The sequence below is a fragment of the Alligator sinensis genome, unplaced genomic scaffold (assembly GCF_000455745.1).
Source record: "Alligator sinensis unplaced genomic scaffold, ASM45574v1 scaffold1218_1, whole genome shotgun sequence".
NCBI classification, from domain to species: Eukaryota; Metazoa; Chordata; order Crocodylia; family Alligatoridae; genus Alligator; species Alligator sinensis.
This window is the reverse complement of record NW_005842619.1, coordinates 314598-337644: the sequence shown is the minus strand read 5'-3', so window position 1 is coordinate 337644 and position 23047 is coordinate 314598. Positions and strand designations below refer to the sequence as shown.

Genomic DNA, 23047 nt, shown 5'->3' with positions numbered 1-23047 from the left:
TCCAGACAGCCTGGCACCTCCTCCCCAGCCCGAGATGCCCCAGGAGAGCATCAATACTTCCTAATCACCAGGAAGCAGCCCCCTGCCAGGTGGAGACAGCTGCTTTGAATACCGGAACGTGTAGCAGCAGCAGCTGGTGGCTTTTCTCTTTGCATCTCCAAGAAGAGGAACCACACCTGCTGTTCTTTGTGGTTAGTTTATTGCAACATGAAATCATCACTATTGACTAAAACAGACGCATGGAATTCACGAAAATACAACTTGGTTTTTACAATGTCACAGCTCAGTACAGTACAATAAAATCTGTTTGTACAAAATACTCTATTGGCTTCATACAGTTACTCTACAGTATGAAAATACCCTGACCAGTTCCTTTTGTAAGGTTTAGAGTAGACTGCAATTAAAAAATAAAAATCCCCCATAACTCGCTAAGTCAGCAGCCAAAAAAACAAGAGTCGAGGACTTCACAGTGCATTGGGTAATACTGTCATGGGCTCCCAGGAACGGAAAGGAAAGGTCACTTGCAGTGAAAATAGACATATACGCAAAAACCTGGAATCGGCTTCGTTCCCACTCACCCTAGAGCTGTACAAAAACTAGCAATATTTGCCTAGACTCCTCAGTTGTGCAAGCTCTGTTGCTCAGCAAAAATATAGCTTAAAGTCTCCGTCATGGAAGTTGACAAAGTAAAGCCTTCTACATCAATGCAGAGGGGAAGCGCTGGAGGGTTTCCCAGGGTAGATTATGGAGATGATTTTGTTAGATCTGGAGCCTACCTATTTAGTGTACAATTTGAGATGCGATCTTTTCCCTAAAAAAAATGAGAGATCTAGGCTTTGGGAAAAGCCGTTTACAAGTCACCACGCGTGAACCGGATCCACTTGGGCTTGCATGCCACCAACCTCCTTCTGCAGTTGAGACAATTATGAAAAGAAAGGCACAGCAGCTGAAGGTGTACGTTTGTCCCCCACTGGCGCTCTAGCAGCCGGCACTTGAACAAAATACTCTTTTGGGGTTTTAGACCAGCATGTTTGCTTTGGGAAGCTGGGTTTTGAAAGTTTCTCTCGACTTCAGTTCCTCCCAGCGCGGTGCATTTCCTAGACAGAGCAGAGACAGCCTTGCAGTGCTCTGAGCTGGTCAGCATTTAAAGGGTAAGGTGAATGGCATTCGGGTGGCCGAGGACACACTTGGTCAAACCAAGAGGAATTTGAGTGAGGAAGAAGTTTGCCGACTGTCAGAACCCTCTTAAAGCCAGCTAAGCTCAGTCTCCCTGCAAAGACAAGGACACGTGCTCATGGTAAATCGGTCCATGGCACCGCACCACTACCACCACCTGACTGCCCAACCTGAAGAGTTTGCAGCTTGAAACCCCCATGCCTTTCCCCCTACAAAAGCACATCCACTGGTGCACCCCTGGGAGGCAGCTATGGAAAAGGATCCTACCATCATCGACTAGGAAGAAAATTCAACATGTGGTGGGTGAATTATAAAAAACAAGTTTATTTGAAAAAAACCACACACACAGCCTCTTACAGGATTTCCTAACAACATGCACTGACACTTGAGAGCCGGCGACGGGTCGGCCCCAGGCTGCTAGCGCAGCCCTGCCCCGTACGCTGGGATATTGACCCGTGCTAAAAAAAATAAATACGTACAAACAAGTCTCCCTCCTCTCCCCAGTTACGCGTCTTGAACGTGAGCCACCAGGCAGGCATCGCCCTCGTCTTAGCTCACGAGAGCGAGCCGACTCGGTTCTGCTGCTCCAGCTCTGCAGTCTCAGGGCTGCGGGAGAACGTGGCACCCTGGGGGCTCCCACACTACTTGGGCCTACAAAGCACTGTGCCCCTGGCATCAAAATGCTAACGGAAAGAGATGGGGCTGGGGGTAGTATGATCTACTGGCCATGTGCCGTGGCCTTGAATCACTGCTGGTCCCTGGCCCACAGGGTGGGAGCCTCTGTGCTGTACCTGGCCCCGTTCAGTCTGCACAACAGTCAGCCCCAGTGCACTTTACTACATGTCCCACCCCAGACATCAGAGTAAATCCAGGTCCCCTCACTAAGAGCCAGTTCGGCTTTCACTGAAGAGAGTAAGAGTCTTGCAAGGAGCAGGATCCCCCGCAAGCCAGGCAAGCACCCTATCTGGAGCCCTATCCTGTGCAAAGGAAAGTGCCAGAGGCTACCCAGGAAGAACTAGTCTACAGGCAACTTTCAAACAGCCCCCCGGCCCCTTCAGCAGCTCTGGGCCAGGGCCAGGGCCAGGCAGGGGGAGAAGGCAGGTCTGGCTGCCAGTGGCAGGCAGCCAATTTCAAGGGGGGGAAGAGGGGATGTGTGCCTGCCAGTGGCAGGCAGCCAATTTCAAGTGAGACAGCAGCTGGAGACTTCCAAACCAGACTCCGTGTCCGCATGACACACGGCTCCAGCCCGGGCCAGCTGGGATTGCTGTCGGAAGGATGTAGGCACAGGCCCAGCTCTGCAGCTCGCTCTCCTGCGCCGGTACCCATTTCATCTCATAGTGTTACCGTCAGACAAGGTGTCAAGGATGCAGCTGGCAAGTCTCTGGCCTAGAAAAGCGGCACGGACCAGACTCCGAATGCTTCCCATGCTATCAGGCCCCGCTTGGGAGAGTGGGAGGAAAGCCTGCACAGAAACCTGGCTAGACCCCAAGGAGCAGAGAACAGAGCGTTACAGAACAGCGGGCGAGCCTCGCTTCTCTGGGTCAGCCATTTCAGAGTCTTCCACAAAGATTTCACTACAAGGAAGGGGAGACTGGAAAAAACCTACAGTAACTACAGTGTTTTCACAAGGTGCTAGACACAGCCTAGGAGACAACCAGATGGCCTCAGGCACCCAAGTGTTTATCTGCTCGTATTTATTCTAAAGACCATGCCCCCCTCCCCACCCCCCACCCCAACAAAAGCCTCCCTACCTCCACGGGGAGTCTGGCAGTAAGAAGCGTGTGAAGCAGTATTCATTTTAGACACGGCAGTGAAGGCAGTCAAGCCTCATCTCATCCAGTATCCTCTTTTATGGCTTTTTAAACCCCCCTCTAAACAAAGTACAAAAAACTAACTACACCATGGTTTACAAAGTGGAGTTAAGGCTCTCTCCAAAGTCAAATAGGTGTGGAAACTTTAAGGCACATATTAGTACATTCATGTAACGGTTAAAAAGCCAACATATAAAAACACCCCCCACCCCCCCAACACAAGGATACTGCGCACACAGCTCTGACCGCGGCAGAGCGCAGATGGAAAGAGCTGTGCTAAAAATGAACACCTGGTTTATACACTTCTCACGACGGCTCGGTGTCTGGGGAACTGCCCTGCCGGTAACGTTTCAGAGCGACAGCTTCCTCCGACCCCTCCAGGAGGAAAATGCCAAAGCCCGGGTCCCTCACATGTGGCTCTCCTCCTCCTTTACCCCGTCCTCCACGCTCTTCTGTGGCAGGGTGGCCACGTCGTTGTTTGCCTCCTTCTGCTTCTCCACCTCGTCCACGTTGGTCTCCTCCTCCTTCCCTTCCTTCTTCAGCTTATCCTCTGCCTTCTGCTCCTTCGCCAGCAGCTGGTAGTTGATTCCCATTCCCACAAAGAGGTAGATCCCAGAGACGATCAGGATGATGCCACAGGCCCAGTAGGTGTATTTGTAGTCACCATACATGTCATTGAGTTTTCCTGATGGACAGAGGAGAGACAGTGTCATACAACAGACCTGACCCATTACAGGGTAGGACTTGCCCTGAACTACCATGCCTGAGCCTTGCTCTAAGAGTTTTCCCCATGAACATGCACACTCATGTAGTCTCCTAAACTGAAAACCTTGGGTAAGGCTGCGCAATAAAAACCCCAGGGTTAAATCAAGTGCAGGCAAGCCGAATGGCACAGGTGCCATGCACGCGCACGCTCACAGCAGTCATCGATCCCTGCTTCCATCTTAAAAACTAACACCTTGAGCAACAGGCTGCTCAGGGTTGTTTCGTCTTCAAGCACCACAAGCTGAGGGCGCTGGGAGGTGTTTCCAAAACTGAACAGAGGTTTCCTGAGAAATTCCAAGGCTGGAGGATCCACCGGAGCCATTGGCCCGGCACCCCCTTCTACCCCCGCCCGCACGGGTAAGACTTTAAAACAAGTCTGCTCTGCAGCAGGGGAGGGGGAAGCACCCCGAGATGTGCTGCAGGAAGGGCTTCATCTGCTCCTTGTGCAAAGAGCCTGCTTCCCCACGGAGGTGATAGGCTCCTGGCAGGACACAGCCACCCCCTTGTTCAGGGCTGCTGGAAGGGCTGGCTCTCCTGGGCTTCACCAGGGTGAGCCTCCTTGCGGGAGCGCTCCCTCTCTCCCCCCGCCGACACTCCACGGGACACCCCCCTCCCACCTTCCCCAAGAGACGTGCCCATACTCTACCTAGAAGAGGGGGTCCCAGGAGCACGGGGCAGCACTCCACGATCGTCACCAGCCCGACAGCGCTGGAGAACCTCTGAGTGCCCACCAGGTCCATCAGTGTCTCAAACAGGACAGAGCTGAGCCAGCCGAAAGCAAATCCAAAGAAGCCCGCGTAGACGCAGAACCCGGCGTAGGAGGTGGATAAGGGAGCCAGGAGGTGGCACACGCCGTTGTAGATCACGGAGATAGCAAAGAAGTACTGCACCCTGGGCCTGATCCACTTGGTGTTGGCCACCAGGCCCATGGAAGGCCTGGCCACCATGTCTACGAAGGCCAGAATGGAGAGCAGGAAGGCAGCCGACTCGTTCGCGATGTGCTTGCTCTTGGCGTAGTTGCTGAGGAAGACCAAGGGAGTGAACAGGCCAAAGAACATGATAACGTTGCCCGACAGGTAGATCAAGAACCCTCTGTGGGTGAACAGGGACAAGTCCAAGAACTTGTTGATGGTCTGGAAAACCGTGAGCTTCTCCTTCTTGGCCTTTCCCGCAATCAGGTCTGCACTGGCATCACCAGATCCTTCCTCTTTTTTCAGACCAGCTTTCCCGGCCTCCTGCAATGCTTCTTTAGTGACCTCTTTCTTCACCTGATCGGGTTTGGGGCCTATCGGTCGCATCAGAGATCCGGCCACGCAGCAGTTCAGCAGAAGGCCGCCAAGAATTAAAAAGCTTCCCCTCCAGCCAAAGATACCGAAGAAGATTTGGTTCACAGGTGCCAATGTAGACAAGAACACGGGGCTCCCTGCCATAGCGAGCCCATTAGCCAACGGGCGCTTCTTAAAGAAGTACTTGCCGATCATGGTCAAGGCTGGGTTCAAGTTGAAAGCCAGCCCAAGACCTGAAAAACAAGCAAGGATATGGTGAATTCAGACGGAAGAGCTCTGCCCTTCTAGAAATCAATGGGATAAGGGAAGGGCCACCAGTGCCGAAAAGGCTGAGCAAGAGATATGGGCCAGGTTATTAAGTATCACAGCATTAATTCTTCCAGACACATTTTACTCAGCAGATTATGTGCAAATAAAGAGCTGTGGCTGGGCACCTCAAATGAGGATTACTATCCACCTCTATTAGTCTTTCCTTAAATGGCAAATTCTGGTTTAACCTCCCCCCACCAAGCGTCTAGGTGTCTCGTTTGTACTGTGACCCTGAACGGGGAGTAAAGGGGCCACTCACCTCCAACAACCCCCACGCAGAAATACAGCTCCTCCACCGTGTTACAGAAGGACGCGGCGATCAAGCCGCAGCCCGACAGGCACCCCCCGGCAATCATGATGGGCCGACTGCCGTACTTGTTCACCAGGATGCTGCTGATGGGACCTAGAGGGCATCAGAAAGCATAGTTAGCCTCAGCCTGGCTCGCCTGCACGAGAGCAGGGGGAAGTGCTGGAGAAAGCAGACTTCACTCAGGAGTCCGTGAAAACCAGGTGCAGGCAGGCAGAGAGCGGCAGCTTCTCTTGTCCTGCTGAGATGCAAGGACATGCAGATGTTTGAATAATGCACATGCTGCCAGCTCCATCAGAAGGGCAAGGCTCAGGCTGGGGCTCAGGTGGAGTCTGCAAAGGCCCCAAGACATCGTCCTGACACCCCCAGGAGAGCCCGTGTGCTGCTACCTTTGCAGTATGGGGGAGTTTGAGCCCCTGGGGTTGTCAGGAGCCTGAGCCCGAGTTGTCATCGCACTGCCTCCCCATCTGCTGTTGTAGCCAAGTCAGCTCCCCATGTGCCCGTTTCAGGCTCCCTTGCCTGCCTGCCCCCACCCGAGCCGGCGTGGAGCGAGGGTCTGTTTCTTGTTAGCGCCTGCTTCTGCTGTTTGTTCCTTCCCTGAGCTGCCACTTCAAACGCAACAGTCACGTGCAGACCCTGCTGTCACGCACCATGAAAAGAGGGGGATGGAAGGTGAGACAGCCCCTGAACAAAGCACGTTCCAGGAATCAGCTGCTCTTTAAAAAGAAGTCTTTGCCCAAGTGGCATCTGAGCCCCCTTATCGGGCCAGCTGGACTCCCCCAGCCCCCAAAATTGGCCCGCAGACTCCTCCTTGGTGGCAGGTGTTTTGTGAGCATAATTGGCCCGCAGACTCCTCCTTGGTGGCAGGGGTTTTGTGAGCCCCTCTTGGGACATCGACCCCTCAGAGACTCCCTGAATTCAGCCACATGCGTCTCCTGTTTGTGGGGCCAAGACGAAGCCTCCCTGGCCCAGTGATTCCCAGAGAGAAACAGTAGCATGAGCTTCCTGAGTAATGACTCCTGGAAAGACCTGGGAACACAGAGGCCCAGCACAGAGCCCCGTGTTTGCATTGCCCCAGGGGTGATCTGAGGTGCGGGGCTCTTTCCAGCCAGGCAGTCCGACTGCAGTTTTTCCAACCTGAAATGAGGGCTGTCTAGTCTGTGGCCATCCCAGATGGGATCTGGGGTGAACCAGTCACTGCAACATGATGGTACCTCGTGGCCCAGCCATGCTGCAGCCACACAGTGCCAGGCCCGACAAGCATGCTGTCTGTGATGGTCTCTGCCCTGAAGCGCTTGCCTGTGAGAGGATGCGACCGGACACGTGGTGAAGCATACGGGCAGGTGGGCAGGCTCAGACAGGCCAGCAGGGTGGTGTGGGATTCCCAGCCAGGCAGTAGCAGGAACAAGTAGATCCAAATGGCTGCACGTGCAAGCGGCATTTGGTTATTTGCATTTCTCCCGGTGCTCGGGAAGGCAGCTCGCTCTGTGGGCCAGAGCTGACGCACTTCATTACCAGAAACCATAATCCAAAGTAAACAGCCATTAAGTACAGAAGTGCATGCTTAACAGACACGAGCAGGTCTTTAAATACACTGAATGAACATCCATTGAATATTAACAAATCCAGCTTCACCATTAACAGGCAGCAAGGTCGTCAACATGTTATTCACAGGTACTCAACTGCTACTTGACCTTCTCACCCAGTTTAAACAGAGTCCGGAAAATGTTTGAAGAGGGACTGCTGGGAACAGGGCATTCCCAAATCCTAGCGCTTGGCCCATCTCCTCCCTCCCGTCATACCTGGTGCCTCTGCGGATAGGCACAGCACCTGTGTGCAACCTCTGCCAGGACAGCCCACCAGCAGCGGAGGCAGGCCCTGGAGAGGCTCCACAAGAGCAGACCCTTCCCTCTGATCTCAGCCCAAAGCGGGTGACCTCCCCACCCACCACACAGGCACTTGGCACCAGTACCTGACCACTGGCTTGCTCCCTGGTGTCCTAAGACAGGCTCTGTGGACGGCACTGCACCCCCTCTCGGGAACAGCCACAAAGCCACACAGAGCAGGTGGACATCCAGGCCTGAGAGCGGACGGAGCCACCTGCTCCATTTGGCTTTACAGCACCCTCCTAGCACAGCAAAGAGGGACGTGCATAGAAGGATGTGCGCGCCAGGCTGGACCCAAGCTCTAAACCCTCTCAAAGAGCCAAAGCCCTTCCAAGCAGGACCTGGCCTGGACTCCACTGGCCAGAGGACACAGCATAAAGTTGGGCAGGCAGCTGCCCATGAAAGCTCCCGCCTCCCTGAATCAGCTGGTCTCTAAGGTGCCGCCCTGCCCTCACTCCCCGGTGTGTGTGAAGAAATAGGCTGGCTTGCTCTGCTGCTTGTCCTGCATCTGTTCTGCAGCAAGCCAAAGCAAGCCCCGGCATGGGTCTGGCTCCTGCTGCCAGGAGACACGCTGTCGTTGTGCTAAAGAAAACAGAGTTCCTGGAAAGATGTGCTTTTCAGGATCCAGGGTCTGGGAGGAAACAGACTGTGCCTGTGATTGCTGGCCAGTCTCAGCCAGGCCGACATGCAGCGGTCCTGCTGGGTCTGTGCAGCCCCGCAGAGACCTGCAGGGAAACACTGCATCTTTGGGAGGGGGAAGGGAGTTGTATGTGTGTCAGCACCACACACATCACAGCTTCCTAGAAGGGACACTCCCAGACCAGACTGTGAATGCAAAGTACCCTCGGGATGCCCAAATGACTCATCTCATTCCAGGAACCGAACACGGTAATTTGGGGGAAGGAGTGGCGGCAATACTGTGACTCTGGGCTATGCAGAGAGGCAGTAAGCACTGTGGGGCCCCTGGGGCAGCATGCCTGCATGCTGCCCTTTCCCCGCGAGGTTTCAGCCCACAGTCATGTGCACATTGACAAACCAGTTCTGAGCACTGGGAGTGGCTCGGATTCCAGCCACGGTGCTGGGGGCGCTGCGGGGGTTCTCAGGGAGAGCCGGGGCAGTGAGTTGCTTCCAAGTGTGAGGCTCGTCCCAGCTGCAAGTGTCTACATATTGGCTCCATGCTGAGCATGACCCTGTAAGCCGCTGAGAAGCACTGGGACAGCAGCTCCCAAGGGAAGTGCAGGGAACCACTTTCACTGGGGAGGGGACGGGGGGAAGAGAGACAAAATGGCTCAGTCGGTCTCATTAAGACCCACGGTCACGGTTTCCAAGCTTGTTACGACAGGGAACCAGGGAAATGTGCCGGCCGCCTCGCCAGCTGAGGGAGGACAATGCTGGAGCTGTTCCCCTGCACGGGGAAGCCTCGTGCCTCGCTCGCCAGCTGACGTCACTTGCTTCAGATGCATAAATGCCAAGCAAGAGTCCAGCCGCTTGCCCGTGGACAGCGGCCACACAAGAGCCACCAGTGTTCTGCTCTGCTCTGCACCGGACCCCACGGCAGTGCCGCGGGGGCTGCAGCTTTTAGTCCCCCGTGTCACCAGTGTTTGCAGTGGTGTTTGCAGGCGGCTGCAGAAAATCGGGGCCTGGTCAGGGAGAGGGCAAGAATCCCCCATGTTACCCCACGCAGTCAGAGCCAGCAAGGCAAAGGTGGTGGAGAGGGAGATGGGGACAAGGCCCCAAACCAGTTCCTAAGCTTGGGGCAAGGGGATTCCTCCAGAGTTTTTATGTATTTCCCCATCTTTTGGATCTGTGTTGCCATCCTCCTCCTCCTCCAAGTGGGAGCACAAGGCACTGCCCTGGGCTAGCACTGTGAAGTATCCCATGCTAAAAATCAGTGCTGGCACCCCGCTAGTGCTGGCCAGGTCACAAGCCACAACGCAGCGATGGAACAACCAACAAAGCCAAGTCACCGGGTGTGAAGAAGAGCAACTGACTGAGCAATCCAAGTGCCTGCATCAGATTTGGGGGCTACATCCACAGCTGGTGCGAGCTGGCACGCTTCCAGAACAGCTCTGCAAGCTGGCATGCCGCCTCGTCTAAGGAAACGCTAGGCATAGCTCCCTGCCTGCAGCGCAGTACTTATCTACAAGCAGCCCAGCATGCTAGAGGCAGATACAAGATGTCAGCAGCCACAGTAACAAGGACAAGTGCAGAATTATATAAGTTATAATTCCCCGGAAAGACTTTACTTCCAGCTTTGCAGGACAGATTAACCTCATTTTCACACATTTGAGGCATTAAGCCAGGTTTATGCCAAACTCCTCCAAACTAGCCAGCTGCCCAAAAGCTCACCCAGACAGGAGGCCATGCTCGCCGCTGCGGAGGTTTTGGCTGAAGCATCCCAGTAAGATGCAGTAAGGTCAGATGCAGGAAGAAGTTACCTCCCCAGGCATCAAGGTAAAGGTCTTGGCACTGCTGCCTAGGCCTGCTGGCTTACCTCCTCCATACATGACAGCCAACATGATGGAAGAAATCCAGGAGACTTTGCTGCTTGATGCATTGAAGATGACCTCGATCTCTTTGAAGAACACTGTGATGGATTTGGGAAAGGCGTAGGAGAACCCGATGGAGATGAAGGCACCGACTACCACAGCCCAACCCCACCCTCCCTCCGGTGGGGTGTATCCCTGGGGCCCTCCGACTGCTGGTGCCATCTTGAGCGAAGTCGGCGCTGATGTAGCTGGGGTTCAAGGATCTGCAAAGAAGACAGGGTGTTAGTAGTCAGCAACCAGCAGCATTTTATCCTAGAGCCCATACCACAGGGCAGCAACTTCGACCATTATGGCCTCCCTCGCTCCTTCTAGGGGTGGATCAGAGCTACACAAAAACTCACACAAACTCCAAGAGTATCTAAAAGAGGTCAGAATGGGGTTGGGCAGTTCCCCGATTTCAGCAAGGGCCAGGAACCCCAACTGTCCCGGGTAAGAGCCAGGCTTTGCCAAGGGCCAGTGCTTTGGGGTGTCTTGACTGGTAAGATTCCCAGCCGGAGAGCGCGCGAGGAGAACAGATTGCAGGGGGCAGACGCTCGGCCCCCCAGAAATGCAGGCATCCTGGAAGGCATCTCAAGATGGGCGCTCAGCACACCATTTTCTAGTCACAGGCTGAACCACACAAGCTTTGCAAGTTGTGAATCAAAAGCACCGGCGCGGCTGAAAACGGACGGCACATCAGACCCAGATTTAGGAGAGGGTTGTTCGGCAGCACCGGCCTGACCCCCGGCAGGTGGCAGGGAGCACGGGGTGGCACACGCTGTCCAGCTGGCCAAGGTCCATGCTTGAAAACTTACTGCCGTGGCTCTTCCTGGAGACGATTCAGCAAATGCTCCCGTGTGGGCATGCAGAGTCCAGAGCACGGGTCAGCACGCTTCCAAGCACCAACAGGCCTTTGCTGTGCAGCCCTGGGCTTTCACCAAGGCCGCACAAGGGCCCTGCCATGCCGCGCTCAGCTCTGCGGGGAAGGCTATTTTCAGGCTCCACCCTGGCCCCATGCCACTTCCCCTTTTAGCCTTCCTGCACCCACACACCCTGCAAAAGTAGGATGCGGCGGCACAACCGGGAAGTGAGTCGGCTCTAGCGCTGTTGTAAGTGCAGGCGGGCTCCGCGCTTCCTGTGCTCTGCGCATCTGCTACGCGCGAGGGGACGTAGCTGATGTCAGATAAGAGGAGCGCGCATAGATGCAGCCGGAGAGCAGGTCGCAGCAGGACTCACATATTCACGAGTCCCCGGGAAGAGGCAGGTCTTAGACACTCACCCCGAAACAAACTGGATCTTGCCTCAGAGACAGACAGGAGCCAGGTGCCCTGGCAGCTCTTGCGCAGGGCCTGGCAGCGTACGAAGCAGCCGCAAAAGGTCACCAGTGGCAGCTAAACATAGCACGAGGGGGAACAAAGGGAAGTTTCAGCAGGTGCCTGGATGCAAATGCTCTGACACGGCCTCACTACGCAGCCCCCCGCGCTGCAGGGAGCACTGGGGCCCTCCCACACCTCTCCCTTGGTTTCTGGCCGTACCCCCAGCACACTCCACCACCCCACCCCATTCCCCACCACCCGGGGGTCCCAGCACTGCCAAAGCTTTACTGCCAGGCTCACACTCCCCCTCACTTCTGGCTCAGGCCACAGCGGAGTGCCCTCAGCTACAAAGGGATCTCGCCTCTCATTCAAAAGGGCTGACAGCCCTCTGCCTGCGGGAAGGACAACTTCAAAATGTGAAGTGGACTCGCTCTGGAGGTTCACAAGCCGAAAGGCACACAGACACTTTCCCCCACCACCTTTTCTAAATGCTCCGTGCTATTCTGGGGCCCTCTCGGGATTTCTAAATGCTTTGGGGCCAACAGCCCTGGGCAAAGCTGCAGCCAGAGGGTCAGCTCGCAGCAGAAGCGATGCAGGAGTTAATCCCATCCGGTTGCAGCCACAGAAGAGAGTTTGCTTTGTAAGCCAAGCTGAGGCAAGGAAAGGAAATGACCAGTTAGACACAGCCCTCTTCCCAGGAATCAAGACGCCTGCAGTGCTTGCCACCATCTCTCATCAAGACAGGCCCCTTAGAGGCAGAGGGGTGCAGCACGGCAGAGACACGCACATGCCGCCGAGACGGTGGGATGTGCCAGAAATAAGACTTAGCCTGAGGAAATGCCCTGGAGTAGCAGGGACAGGCTTTGCTCCAAACTTCGGAGGCCGCTTGGCTGCATGGCTACGGCAGGCTGCTGCATTCATTCAGCGCTGTGAGAGGGAGGGCCACGTCCCTGCAGACGTCCCATCGGGGCATGTCCCACTTGCTCCAACTGCCCTGATGTCTCCCCATCTCCCAGCTCTTGAGACTGGCAGCCTCACCCTGACCAGCTCCTGCAACCTGAGCCAGCCCAGCCTCCCCAGCACTGAAGCGATGCAATGTAAACTGCGCTCGTGTCACACTGGAACAGGAGACCACAATGCTGAGCATTTCCCAGTCTCAATTTTAAACCATCACATTTGGTTTGGTTTGAACTTTAGATCGGCCCACTGCAGGATGTGCAGCCTACAGCACCAGAAACCCAGGGGCAGAATTCAGGGCAGGGCTGTGCCAAGATACCCGGACAAGCTGTTACTGGAAGTAGGGCAGCTGCTTTAGCACACTATTCACTCTGGCTGAGGCTGATAGCGGAGTCAGGCTAATTGACCTATGTGGCTGCACTGCTTCTGGGCTAGCACAAGCATGGGCAGGCCTACACAGCAATGCACTGCCCTGCAGACTGACTTTCTGTCCCATCTTGCTTGCAGGTTAAAAGGCTTTGAATCATCCACCCCAGCAAGGAGGTGCCCCGGCCAACCCTGGCAGAACTCCTGAAAAGCCGCCAGCCTCCTGCTGTTTGCCATGCCTGATGGGCAAGAGTTTTTGGCAGCTTAATGTGGATCCAAACTGAAGGAGACTCTTGCAAAAGTCATCGCAGACGAGTTCACACAAGCGCCTGTGCCTTGGACTGACATCCAGCAGCAAGGAGAACAAAATACTGCAGAATGTTTTATTGATGCCATTTCAGACTGGGTCCACCTGATCCAGGCACCACTCATTGCTGCTGGATAGATACTTATGCCGACTCTTGATCAGCGCAGCCTGCTGCTGTCGGCTGGACAAAAGGGTCCTGCTAAACAAACCCTGCAGCTGCCCCGATCTGCCCAGCCAAAGGGAGTGCTTATTCCACCTTCACATCGGGTGACTTCCACTACCACTGAGCCTCATTCAATAGAGGCAAAGTTGCACAAAGGAGGGCCTTAAAGCCCACAGGCCTTTGGGAAAGGAGCTCCCAACTGGTCTCCTCGTTCAAAAAAACCCGTGCAGCCGGCCCAAGTGCTCTTCCCACTGCAGACACGCAGGGCTGACAGGACACACTCGCAGTCTGGGTGGAGTGTGGCACCAGACAAGGGGTGTGCAGGGTACATCTGCCAATGGACACAGTCATAGGGACACCGCGCTACTTTTGATATCTAAATGGATACCAAAAGCCTGGCAAAGAGACGGCTCAGGGGGGACATGGTGGCTGCCTGTAAGTATATAGCAGGTGTGCATCAGCATCTGGGAGAACAGTTGTTCACCAGCACTCCCCAAGGGATTACTAGGTCTAATGGCCACAAACTTCTAGAAGGCCAATTCAGACTTGATATACGGAAAAATGTCTTTACAGTCTGAGTGTCCAGGGTCTGGAACAGCCTACCCGCAGAGGTGGTGCAAGCACCTACTCTGGACACGTTCAAAAGGCATTTGGATGTTTATCTTGCTAGGTTCATCTGATCCCTGCAGACTTCCCGACTCGATGATCAATGATCTCGTGAGGTCCCTTCCAGCCCCTAATGTCTATGAACTCTGTGGATGTGAACCGCCCAGTCTTCCAGTGCCGCTAGCTGCTCCATATGATCGGACTCCACCGAAAGCACCAAGTGCATGAATTGCACAAACTGCATAAGGAAGTTTCCAACCTATTCTTGTCTTGTGAGTTGTACTGCGCTTTCATAAGGTTTGCTGAACTCCCCCATTCATATGCAATCACTTGCACAACCCACTATGACTTTCTCCTTTCCCAGACACCCCTTCCCCTTCCCAGATCCAGCTCCCGTGGCAGCAGCTGTAAGACCATGTCCAGGGGGGTCATTTCTCACTTCGCTCCCCACCTCTGATCCCCCCCATTTCAATGGTGGAAAATCCTGAACCGAGGGAAGGTTTCACTAGATGGGAGAGCATCAACCAGACTAAAGGGCAGAAAGGGGCGGTCTGCTGTTTTCCACAAGCCAGCCAGCTGCAGCTCTGTCTGCCATTAAAGGCAATTAAGAAAGATATATCTAAAAAAAAGTTTCTCTCAACCCGTGCAGCTTTCCCTTATGCTCCATGCCCTCTCATGGAAGAATTTTTGGTCAAAGCAGAGAAACCACACTTTAAAAGCAGCCAGTTAGTTCAGCATGGAAATTCCCAAGAAGTCAGGGGAATAGTTATGACGCCGGTTTTGGAAAAGGGGCTACGTGTCAGACGTGTTTAGATCTCCAATTCACAACTACCAGGCAGCCAGCTACAATATACTCTATTAGGCACTAAAGTAGCTGTAGATGCCGTATTTAAAGCTGACACCGAGTGAAGACTGCAAGCATCGCATCTGCTGTGCTGTAAACTCTTGATAAATCCCCCGGAATGAGCAGTATCAAGCAACTCTGCTTGCACCTTCCTGGCAAGCAAACAACAGGCAGACAAGAAGTCTTGATCAGGCAATGGGGCCAGCCGGCAGGTAACTCCAGGTGGGGACCGTCCAGGGGCCACGGACAGCTGCCGTTCCCCTCCTTGAACTTAGGAGGCTTTAGGAGGACTATCCAGGATATCTGCTTATACAATGCAGCGAGTGACTGTGTCCTTAAAGAGCCCAGCCTGGCCGAATTCCACAGCTAAGACAGAGACTTCCTTTTATAAACACCCTGTAAAAGCAGGGAAATATTTTTGGAGCCAACCTCCCACAAAAATCTCTGCACAATGCCCACTTGTGAAGGCCCGGGACAGCCATCCTGCACCGAGGACCAGGAAGGCTTTTTATCCTCCTGAGGTCTGGTCGGAGTCGGAGCTCCAAGCGGCTCGGCTCTCTCCCCGCTTTGCTGCAACCCTTCCCCGTGGCACGCCGGCATCCTGAGCAGCTGTCAGAACAGAACTGCAAAAGGCATCCTGGCAAGCCCTCCTCCTCCTCATCTTGGCTTGCAAAGAGCCTCCCCTGCACAACCCGAGCCTTTTTCCCCAAAAGGCGATGCACTCTGGGAAGCCACCGAGCGCCAGCTCGGCTGTCTGTGTGCCCCAGGGAGCAAGCAACATGCAGCCTTCGCCTCCTCTACTCAGCAGCAGCATGTTGTTCCTCTGAGACCTAATAACCCCAGCCCTCATTTCCAGCACGGGGGAGAGGAGATGCAGGCAGCAACGAGCGCAGCCCACACATGCAGTCACACAGGAGCCCTGCGCAGCTGCGCTCGATCCCGCTGAGGAAGGGAGACACGTGCTTGCAGCGCAGCAGGGTCTAAGTGTCACAGCAAGCAGTTCTCTGCTAGGCTCCCAGCACGGGCACTCCCCACCCACCCAGACCCCGACATGTTTCCTACCCTGCCCACTCCCGGGCAACCCCTGAGCCACTACTACTTACACACTTGTGGGTGCTATATTTACCCACAACCAGAGCTGATGAGCTAAACAGGTGAGTCAAGGCTAGGAGGGAGAGGCAGGGAGGTCCAGAAAGGTGAAGGGACTTGCCCCAGATCACAAAGCACATCCCTAGCAGTCAGATTTGACCCTAGCCCCAGGGCATTCCCGCGTGCCTCCTGCGCGGGGTTAGGGCCCGTTCCACACTTTGGAGGTACCCACAGGGAAACCCTTCAGCCCCTGGCCCGAGGGCTGCCTGCTATTCCTACTCCAGCGAGCCACCCGATCCTGCATCCTCGCTGCCTGTGGCCCGGGACCCAGAACTGAACTGCCAAGGCTTTTATCAGGCCTTGCACCAAGGTGTTTACATTTGTCCGTCCTCCCATGGATTACAGACTTGTGCATTTGGCAAATATTTTGCTTTTCCAGCCGCTGCCTTCTATTTTGCTGCAGTTTGTCTGATATCCTCGTGCCACCAGAGCTGTAAGGAGGTGGTGTTTGTACACAGCACCCCGTGGAGGGGGGTCAGCAGAAGCCCGGCAGTCTGAGCAACCCAGCGGAGCGCTCCGCTCCCAGCCTTGCCATTGTCCCCAGAGGCAAAGTGCAATGTTAAATTGCTCCTGAAAAACAGGAGCTGGCTGTGACAAGACTCAGCAGGCTTTTGGAAGAGGCCTGTGTGCAAAAGCAAAAGGTTTGGTTATCCAGGCATCACCTGCTGCTCTCTGCCATCTGGTTACAGCTGGACACAGCTGCACAGAAGCACCTCGCGCCACCCGCACCTGCCTCCAAGAATGGGAGGCTGGCACCGCCCGGCTCCAAACGCTGTTCAACCCCCTCCCTCTTCTGCAGGCCTCTCCAGCTTGGCACTTCTGAAGGCACTGCACTTCCATTTGCAAAGGGCTCCATTCTCCTTGCAGGATGGCAACTGGAGCCAGGTGCATACAGCATCGGCCGGACCCATAAGCCCACCTCCTCTTAAAACCCCACAGCACAGGTAGGCTTTGCCCTGCCCCTCTTAGCACACTTGCCCTCCTTGAGTAGGAGCCGATCGCAGTCTGTCCCAGGCTGAGCAGAAGGGCAAGCCAGAGACAGGGCAGGAACTGCGTGCATGCCCTACCTTAACCAAAGCAGCACAAGGTATCCCAGAGCACACGCCAGACCCCACGGGCGGTCATGCAGGGCTCCCAAAGACACCCCAGGTGCCCTCCCCAGGCAGACTCCCAGGCCTGGAGCTCTCCCCGGAGAACAGGGCTTTCCCAACGCCAAGCCAAGGCTGGGTCTGGCTGCTGTGGGAGGCAGCAGTCAGCACCCACAGGCTCGGGAGAGGGGGATTGTGCAATGGTGCCTATTAAAAGGTCAATATTGAGCAGACCTTTACGACCCAGCGACATCCGAGAGATAAAACCAAGGGGAAGGTGAGATGCCCTCCCAGCAGCCGCTTTATGGCCCCGATGGAAAACAGCCCCCACGTCCTATCCAGGCCTGGAGCCTCTGCAGCGCAAGGTCACGTTGCGCAGCAGACTCCCTTTCTCGCCGTCCAGCTCTAGGGACACTGCCCGCAGCGAGGGGCAACGCAACGCCGGGCAGGCCCAGGGGGCAATCCAGCCCCTGCCACGTGGAGCCAGAGGAAGCCACTGTGCTGCCTGGCTTTTGATCTTGTTATTGAGCAAAGCAGAGCTTTCCCTCCAGTTAGGAGCGGTTTAGCGAGAAATGCTTTACAGCATCAAACTCCGCTTTTGTCCGGACAGGAAGGCGTCCAAGTAGAGCTCATTACAAGCTAATGAGGGGCCCGTTCGGCGGCATGTAAGCTGGTTAGAGAATTAGGCCGGGTGTAAATCTACCCGCGGTTACGGTGGGGAGGAGGCAGCGTTATCCTCGCTGCACAAGCGGATACGTGACTCTCCGGCGCTCGCAAGGGCTCGGAGCTGAACAATGCCCAATTGAGGGCTTGCCCAGCTACAGCGCTGGCTCGCGGGGGTGAGGCGAGGTCAGCACCCAGCAGACCGAGGGCTTCAAGGCACCTGTCCCCGATCGTGCTGCAGACCCCCTCGGGGTGCCTCGCCAGGCAGCGAGTCTAAAATCACCAGCAGGTATGGCCTGGTCCATCTCCCCCAAAGCTAAGGCCACATCAGGAATGGAGCAGCTCCTGGGAGTCGCTGCCTACCTGCCAGCCTTCGGTAGCAGACAGGCAAACGCCCAAAAGGCAGCACCTCATCCTCATAAAACAGAGGCACTAGCAGCTGCCTCCATCCTCAGCACAGAGGTGCAGGCTGCAGGTCCCAGCCTGCCATGATGCTTCCTCCAAGGAAGACGGAGCCGGCGGCACGAGACCAGCCCATCAGCCATGGTGATGAGTGAGCGCAGCCAAGGCAGCACCGTTAGATCGGCACGTAGATCAGGGCCTCCTTACGTGTCGGGGCACCGCGCAGTCTCCACCATGCCCTCACCGCAATATTCCCCGAGGGCTGCCACACGCACCAGCCAGCCTCATTACACTCCAGTCACGTCCGGAGCAAGTGATTGTCTAAGGCATGAATAGGATTGCAAGTGAATGCCTGGCTGGCAAGCACCCTTTGTCTCCCACGGGACAGGCTGCGTATGTTGGGTCACCGGTCCTACAAAAGCATGCACCCAGCAGCCTATCCATCCCTCGCTCCAGGCAGTGGAAGTGGCAGGCCCAAGGTCTTGAACAGCAATCCTGGTATAGGGGAGAGTGTGGAGAATTCATTCAAGAAGGATGGTAGAAAGATCAGAGCGTGCAGAGGAAAAACACTCGCTTTCTTTAAGGCCCTTATGCTTCCCGCAGCCTGAATTCCCCTGCAGCCAGCAGTCACTAGCCAAGGCAGGACTAGGCAGCATCGTGTTGGCCAGCCCTCAACTCCTAGCTCACAATGCCCGTGAGACCCTCCGACACTGCTAGCGGCCACAGGAATCAAAAGTGGATGGGCAGGGAAAGCACAGCAAAATGGTGCCCGCTGCGCCACGAGGGATGGGATCGCTGGCTTAGCAGCTGCGAAGGGCAGTGCAGGCACGGGAACTAACATGGAGAAATCAGCTCGGACGCTGCGAGGCCGCCTGGCACGGAGACAGGAGGCTCCTGCTAGACAGATGGTCTTGTAAGCTGTGCTCGAGCAGGAGTGAAGGCATTAATTACCCATAAGATTTCAACCAGTGACAACGCTCAGCAATGCTAGAGCCACTACTAGCAGGGCAGGGTCCCCGAGCTCACCCTGGAGCTGCCATGTTCAACAGGACCCCACAAGGAAGCTGATGAAGGTGACATCCGAGGGGGACCATTTATTGCCACCAGGGATGCCTAAACCATGAGCCTTACCAGGAACAAGTAGGTGGCACAGGCTTGAAGGAAGCTACTAAGAAGAGCTCAATAAAGCTCTTTTACAGCCAGTCCCAAGTGGGGGATGCAAAGCTCTCCCCTCCGACCCCAACGCTCCCGGGTGAATTTGCGCTGCCGAGCTCCCCAGGGCCCCGCGCCTGAAGAAGTCAGACACCTTTTGCACCCAATTTGTACGCACCCGAGCTTCCACCAGCGGGGTCCGGGCTCAGCTGCCCCAGAGTTCGTAGCGAGGAAGGAGGACTCGGGTCTTTGAAGAGGCAGATACCGACAGCTTTGGAAGCTGATCCCAGGCACTTGTAGAGCTGCTTGCTACCATCTGAACGCGGAGTCCCGCCAGCCGGAGACCAAATTTTGTCTATGGAGACCTCGCTCCCCAGACCTTCCAATCAGCAACTCGGACTTTGGCGACACACGGTCAAGGGCCCGCTGCTGACCTGTCCCCTCACAACCCTTTCCCTGCTGCCAACCACCTATGCGTCTGCGGTCACAGGAGGCCCGAACGGCAGCAGTGTCCTGCACACAGCAGCACGTTCGAAATCCCACACCCTTTCCACGAGGATCACAAATGAGCTATGGAGCATGGGGCCCTTCCTCCGCAGAAGGATCTGGGTGGGGGAGCTCCACGAGCTGCAGTGGAAAAACAGTCCCGTATCCACCCCATTACCCAACCCCGCGCTGGGCAGTTCTGCAAGGCACAGCGGTTAAAATACCAGCACCTGCCTGTGATGTGCAAGCTGCAACCATGACATGGCCTCGGGTTTTCGCCCACGTTTGGTTTAATTTAGCCTCTCCAACAAAACCCTTGGAGAAAGCCTTAAAATACAACCCATGCTTCCCTCCAGCTCAGAAGCAGTTGGGCAAAACGCAGCAGCACAGGAACGCCGAGCATCTGGACACAGGCTCTTAGAAGGGCCAGAACGTATCTAGGATCTTCAAGTTTCCTTCCCTAACTGTTATACAAGGCTGCTGTGTGCTCCCTCCCACACAGCCTCCTGCCTCGACTGGGTGAATCATCTCTGTGCTCTGTAGAAACCTCCAGGCATGACAGATCTCTCTCTCTCTCTCTCACGCAGGAGGGAGAAGAAGTTATCAGAATGAGTAAAACTGACGCTCCTTTTACATCATCAGTACAGCCTGCTGCTGCCCCACACATTCCAGAAACCTTGCTTTTCTGAGACTGCAAGACGCTCAGTCCACAATCTGGAAAGCCAGCCACACACTCGAGTCAAAAATGCAAGCACTGGTTTGTCTTAGACTCATGATTGCGGCTTTACAGCCTCTCACCTTGGACTGAAACATTCAACCGGACAAGACACTCTGGATGCTATCAGGGCCTGGCCTGGACTTGGGACTACAACTGTTCTGCAAGTCTAAGATGCTGCCACGCACACACCACCTCTGCCTGTGAGATAATTATGCTACAGCAACTTCTAAAACAGTGCTGTTCAGAAATGAGTCGCTGAACGGTGGGAAGAGACTGACATGCACTGTTCAAAGTCCTTGTTATCCCCTGGTTCCACAGGGGAAAGCCAGCCGCAACATAAAGCTTCAACTGCAAGAATAAAGCCAGCACCACACTGTGTAGTTCAGCTCACAGCAGCGACCTAGGTGCCACGCTGCAAATATACAGAGAACAGCAGGCAAAATTAAGCTGTTGAAGTTTTCAGTACATGTTCCTGGGTATTTTTCCCTTTAGCTGCCAGGAAAATCAGCACAATTCATAGCATCATAGAAAATGCAGGTAGGAAGGGACTGCAGGGGGTCACACCTAGTCCAACCCCTTGCTCCAAGCAGGACCAGCCCCAACTACATCATCCCAGAGGTTTTGTCCAGCCGGGTCTTAACAACCTCCAAAGATGCCGAGTCCGTCACCTCTCTGGGTAACCTGTTCCAGTACTTTCCTACCCTCCTAGTGAGAAAGTTTTTCCTAAAAACGTTGTTAGCCCGCAGGGGGCTGCTCCAGCTGGCTGAAGGCCTCTAGGGCCTGACACGCCTGGTGCTCTCAATCCCGAGGAGCTGGGGTAGGTGGAGGCACACCCAAGACAGCTCAGGGAAGCTTACAGTGCAGCAGCAGCCCAAGCAGGCGGTCAGCTGAATTTAAAACCACCACCACCACAAGTCAGTTTCCCCAAATTACTTGGGCTTTGAGAAGAGGAAACAAAACCCCAAAAAGAAAGTGGAAGCCTCCACTTTTATGCTGTCAAAGATCTAACTCAGAGCGGCTCCGGCAGATCCTCTTCTCACTGTGCTCCCACTCCCCAGCTGTACCCAGACACAGCAGGCAGACTCAAAGACCATATGCCTTAGGATAATGAGGCGCACAGGCAGCCAAGAACAGCGCAGGCTGTCTCTGAACTGCCTTATTTCACTGGTGCATTAAACAACTAGAAGCGTAACTTAGCTCCAATTAGTGACATGTGAATTTAAAATCAGGAACGTTCAAGATGAAGAAAGGCAGCCATAAAAGTCAAATTTGTGGCTTACTCAGGGAGATTTCAGGTGTCTCATTTTGGTGCAACCATCCAAAACAGTGTTTTTCTATAGCAGCTCAGTGTCCTAGGTAATCAGGTAGAATGAGCATCAGGAGATTAACTATCAAAGACCCAAAGCCTTATAAACAGCGTGTGAACAGCAACTGAGCCTCACCCTGCAATTATTTGCTGCCTCTAGGGAAGAACAAGCTATACAAATCTCATAATACAGCAGTGAGAACGAGGACACCATTTCTTTGTTTGCTCCCATTTGCACACGTGCTCCGTCTTGTCTTATATGTAATGTCGGGGGCTGGCACAATCTCCTTGTGATCTATCTGTGCACGCCAGGTGCTGAAGGGGCTATGCATTAGGATTACTGCAAGCAACAGTTCAAGCACAAGTTGACTGTGAAACACCTGGAAAAGTGGAGAAACAAGGCGTCTGCTCGCACAAGTTGAGCTCAGCGGGGATTCGGCCCCAGTTTCACGCAACCGGCGTTCCAGCTCTGACCTGCACACCAGCTGCGGTCCTGTCCTTTCACAGACTACAGCCAAACGGGATGTTGTACCGGTCTGGCCGACCACAGACCACAGAGCCCCGCCGCCAACAGTCTCTGCACTCAGACTGCGCGGAAGACAGACCAGTATAACTCAGCAAACGGAAAGTTACCACACTTAAAAATAGCTCTAAAGCAGCGTGTAAGCCCATTTCTCCAGTGCTGTTTCAGAAAGTTAAGACGCACCAGCTGAATACAAAGTCATTGTAAGACAAGTGCATCGGACCTCCTGTGGCAGGTGCTCGGACTAAACCACCGAGCGGGTTGGGTTCAGGCCCTCAATCACAGCAGCCTGATTTCCAACGTGATGAATGCACGCGCTGCTCGGAGAACCTGAGACTCTCGCCCGCACGGGCAGGACGCTGGGTTCAGGGGCTGGGGGAGCAGGAATACCCCGCAGGCACCAGTCTGGGTTTACACGGCATTGTGCCGCTTCACTAAGAGCCAGATGAAGTCCTGCTCTCCTGTGCACCCGCTCACGCAATCCCTGCAGTGTCAACGCTGGGGACAGGAGCAGGCTCTTTTCGCCCTCAAGGAAGACACTAAATTGTGTCTGTCCTCTCTCCGAAAGGCCTCGCCCCGGCCCGCTCAGGTTTCTGCAGGTATTTTGCCTTGAGGAGTCAAGCCCCCAGGCCAGGATCGGCCGCTTTCAGTCAACTTGCGCTACCCGGAGTAGGCCGCGCATCTTGCTCTGGAGAGAACAGGACACCCACGGACGTTTCCGGGCACGTCTCCGCCACCTCCAAGACCAGCCGGACGCAGGGGAGGGGGCTGCGACCGACCCGCAGGGCTGGGCACGACCCGCATGCGGCTCCGCCACAGTGCTGGCACGCGGCAGGACACGCACACGCACACGCACACGCGGGTGCAGTGCGGGGCAGGAGGCTTGCTCCCGCGCCGCCCCACCCGCCACGTGCCCGGCCCAAAGCGGGTCCG

At 55.1% G+C, this 23047-nt stretch overlaps 1 protein-coding gene across 5 annotated transcripts in view; it reads right to left on the bottom strand.

The window, feature by feature from the left end:
* Positions 1–2333: 2333 nt before the first annotated feature.
* Positions 2334–23047, bottom strand: part of SLC16A1 (solute carrier family 16 member 1) — a 21660-nt gene continuing 946 nt past the window's right edge. Inside the window, exons 1-5 of one of the 5 annotated variants that reach the window (XM_006033293.3) lie at positions 19260–20808; positions 10035–10292; positions 5607–5750; positions 4399–5271; positions 2334–3672 (exon numbers count right to left, since the gene is read on the bottom strand). In XM_006033293.3, the coding sequence (XP_006033355.1) occupies positions 3395–3672; positions 4399–5271; positions 5607–5750; positions 10035–10251 (1512 nt within the window). In that variant the 5' untranslated portion in view covers positions 10252–10292; positions 19260–20808 and the 3' untranslated portion in view covers positions 2334–3394. The other 4 variants (XM_025215053.1, XM_025215055.1, XM_025215052.1 and 1 more) reach the window with 4 other exon arrangements.